Genomic DNA, 3,619 nt, shown 5'->3' with positions numbered 1-3,619 from the left:
TGTGGTCTCTAGAGATTTTTTATAAAATTCACCGATTTACATTTTATTAAGGCTTAAAGTTATGCATAATTGGGGGCATAAGTGACAGTTGGGTGCCGTCACAGGCTGCTAGCTGTCTGCCAGGCGTCACCTCAGATAATTGGGGTCAATGAACGTGACTTTCCGGCCGTGTTTGTGGAGTTGGTTCATTTTGGAGGATTTTTCATGTATATATGGGACTAATAATATGGCGTTATGGTTGTATTATTTATGTTTTTAATTGCACCTATGTATGTGTTTCCTGTCGTAATATGACAAAATGTGAACTGTAAGAAATGACTTTATAGTTGTAGCTATGTTTCTGAATATAACCTCGACCCTGGCCCTTATAAGCACTTAAATCCTAAAACCAATCCTCAAAAGATATCAATAAATTCTTAAAATTAATTCTAAAATAAATGAGTAACAAGTGCAGTGATGCTGAATGCGGAGTAATGTGTTCAGTTCATACACTATGTTATCATTTTGCATGTAGTGTTACATCAAATAAAACTGGGATCAAACTTTGTGTGATATAATTGTGTTAAAGATTAGCCTCAGAAGGTCTTAATCTACTATGTCCCAAGCACATCTGTTAATTTCATTACTGAAGTCATAGTAGAAAGGTCTTTCATGTGATAAGCGGCAGATTCATTGAGGTGGAAGTGAAGGTAAGGCAAAGGTCTCTCGTGCCACATATTGATGAAAAGAAATTCAGATAAGAGATAACTGACATGCTGTGCATGTTTTATTCATCTCTTTGTCAGATTTGGCAGGGGATATTTAATAAATCATTTTTTATGTGTGTGTTTTTTGCTTTTCTTCTGCTTGAGAGAAATATTTTATGAACATTTTTTGACACCTCAGTTAGCTTGGTATCAGTAAATTAATGTCTATCATCCTGTTATGACAAATTGACCATAAATGACTAAAACCCAAACTCAAAAACAAAAAGAGACACTCTACAAAAACCTTTTCTCACTGGCATAAGCTTTGTGTTTACCCAGAGACTATAAAGGATATCAATTGAGCTGATCTTAATTACACACAATGTGTTGCAAATGATGACTGTGTACACTAGTGTGTGTTTAATATTAACTTAAGATATCAAAGGTCTCACTTATCAACAATGGCCAGATTAAGGTTGAAGGTTTCATCAGAAACACAATATCAACTGATCACTGCATTATTTGTATAAAGCAATTACATCAACTGTAATAATGTCTTGTCTAATGAGTGACAAGAAGTAAAATTACATCAAAGACAGTCAGATTTAAAGAAGTGCAAACATTGTATTCACATATGCTTCAACAGGTCTGTTTAGTTTATTATGTTTTTGTCTCAGCTTGAGGTACAGGACATTAAATTGTTGTGTTTCAAGTTAAACTTAGAAACATTTCTATATATTTTTATATAATTCTCATTATATCAAATGTTGTCTGCTTCATTGCTGCAGTCCTGCACTGAGTACTGTTAATGTGTGAAGCAAAGACCAACACCCTTTGTAAACAGAGATACAGGTATAACAGGATGGTTCTGTTATTCAAAAAGAATATGCCATATGGCGTGGTTTACTGGGCATGGCACAGTTCTTTCTTTTCAGAACCACTGAGTTTCCCAATCAGCTGCAGCGCTGGATATTGCCTTGAGACAATATGAGCTTTAAACGGCCACATCAGCATTCAGATAGATGATGAGATAAGGAAGTGTGTGGTTTAAAAGCAGCGGCAGACTTTGGGTAAGACACTCCTTGCTGCAGAGTTGTCCAGCTCATACCCCACAGTCAACATGATCTTCAACGGCTCCTGGAAAATTGAGCGCAATGAAAACTATGAGAAATTCATGGAACAAATGGGTGAGTGATATCAAACTCCTGATAAGCTGCTTTAGACTGTTAAAGATGTTTCTTAAATAGCTGGTATTTGATGCAATGCTACGGACACTATAGTGTGTTTCATTACTATATCTATTCCTTCTGTAAAATGATGACAATAAATATTATCAAGAGCTGATAAGGCAGTTGATATAACACTGATAAAGTGCAGCTAGTCACATCATATAAAGATTTCTAAGTCAGAATGTCAATCATGCAACAAACTGATAATAGAGATTTTTTTTTATCTGGTCACATTTATAATTATTTTTAAATGGTGTAATAATTTAAGCCATAAATTATATAAATATATCAAGTCTTTAGACACTTAAATCAGAAAACAGAACCAAAAACTGGAGCTAAGGTCTCAACTGAAAAGACTTGGTGGCATGATGACCTCCTGTACATTTGGCAGGTTTGTGATTTGGCTTTTGTACATACTTACCCTTGACAAATACTCAAACCAAGGAACTACCTTTGTAATACAAGCGCATGAAATGTGACTAAATCCTGACAAATTTCCTGTGATTGTTCAGAGCCTATTGAACATGTTCAAGTCGTCTGTTGATAGGAATTAACATGGTGAAGAGGAAGCTGGCTGCTCACGACAACCTCAAGATAATCATCGAACAGACTGGAGACAAGTTTCATGTCAAGGAGACCAGTAATTTCCGCACCCTGGAAATAGACTTCACCCTGGGGGTCACCTTTGAGTACAGCCTTGCAGATGGAACAGAACTATCAGTAAGCAAAAGCGGCATCTAATGGGCCTTTATCCATCATTAACCTGTCAATTACTCAGAACCAAGCTTTACAAGATCCAAGTTTCTCCCCAGTCAGACTGTTGTTATTTTTTATTTTTTGTGTATTTTGTATTATTTTTAGCTGGGTATTTCACTTTGAATCTTTGAGCTGCAAGAGATAGGTCATTTGTTAGCTGAGAAAACAATCAATATCCTTGTGCCCAGTACCACGAACTGTCAGAGACATAAAACTGTCAACTAGCACAGCACTTCTGCAGAGCTTTTTCTACCTAGTATTCATGTCGTGACTAAGTTTCATGTTTCACTCTGCAGGGCTCATGGACCATGGACGGAGACATGATGAAGGGAGTTTTCAACAGAAAGGACAATGGGAAACAGCTGACAACAACCAGAATCATCCAAGGAGATGAGCTCATACAGGTAGGATGAATTTGTATCTATGCAAATTAGGGCACCAACAATTGATATTCCAGCTGCCACTCTCTCTCTATGTCTGAGTCACGAGATACTGTTATGTTTCAAATACTCATACGGCAGTCAAAACGATATGTCTGTATGTTATACTGATTTACATTTTATCAATGCGTTATGGATAAGGACCTCAAATGTAGTAAAGCATCTATTTCGCCAAATGCAGAACTATGACATGATATAATAACTGTGTCTGTTACCATCTTTCTCCAACAGAGCTACAACTACGAAGGTGTGGACGCAAAAAGAGTTTTCAAGAGGGGTTAGACCACAAATGTTTGACCACAGGATTACATACAGTATTGTCTCGATTTATCAACTACGCATACCAGCATAACCTGTAAAAAGTGCACTACTTGTAATGCCATATATTTGAATTACAATGGATTTTGATACTTGCAGTAATAAAGCCTTTCTGCCTGTGTTCTTTGTCAAAATCTTCATTTTCAGTGAGAATGTGAATTTAAAGAAGACACATTAAAATGACTCATTT

General features: G+C 36.3%; 1 protein-coding gene across 1 annotated transcript; it reads left to right on the top strand.

Moving 5' to 3' along the window:
- The first annotated feature begins 1,732 nt into the window (after nucleotides 1–1,732).
- Nucleotides 1,733–3,550, top strand: fabp2 (fatty acid binding protein 2, intestinal). Its single transcript, XM_056372519.1, has 4 exons — nucleotides 1,733–1,873; nucleotides 2,463–2,635; nucleotides 2,968–3,075; nucleotides 3,343–3,550. The coding sequence occupies exons 1-4, from the start codon at nucleotides 1,807–1,809 to the stop codon at nucleotides 3,391–3,393; spliced, it is 399 nt and encodes a 132-aa protein (XP_056228494.1). The 5' UTR covers nucleotides 1,733–1,806; the 3' UTR covers nucleotides 3,394–3,550.
- Nucleotides 3,551–3,619: the final 69 nt, after the last annotated feature.

Source organism: Seriola aureovittata, chromosome 3, assembly GCF_021018895.1.
Source record: "Seriola aureovittata isolate HTS-2021-v1 ecotype China chromosome 3, ASM2101889v1, whole genome shotgun sequence".
NCBI lineage: Eukaryota > Metazoa > Chordata > Actinopteri > Carangiformes > Carangidae > Seriola > Seriola aureovittata.
This window is presented reverse-complemented; position numbering and strand designations above follow the sequence as displayed.

What these genes read in the sequence shown, in the direction of transcription:
- fabp2 (XM_056372519.1), top strand. Translation starts at nt 1,807, where the DNA reads ATGATCTTCAACGGCTCCTGGAAAATTGAGCGCAATGAAAACTATGAG. An exon ending in GAAATTCATGGAACAAATGG is followed by an intron (nt 1,874 to 2,462) that starts GTGAGTGATATC and finishes GTCTGTTGATAG; the next exon opens with GAATTAACATGGTGAAGAGG. An exon ending in AAGGAGATGAGCTCATACAG is followed by an intron (nt 3,076 to 3,342) that starts GTAGGATGAATT and finishes TTTCTCCAACAG; the next exon opens with AGCTACAACTACGAAGGTGT.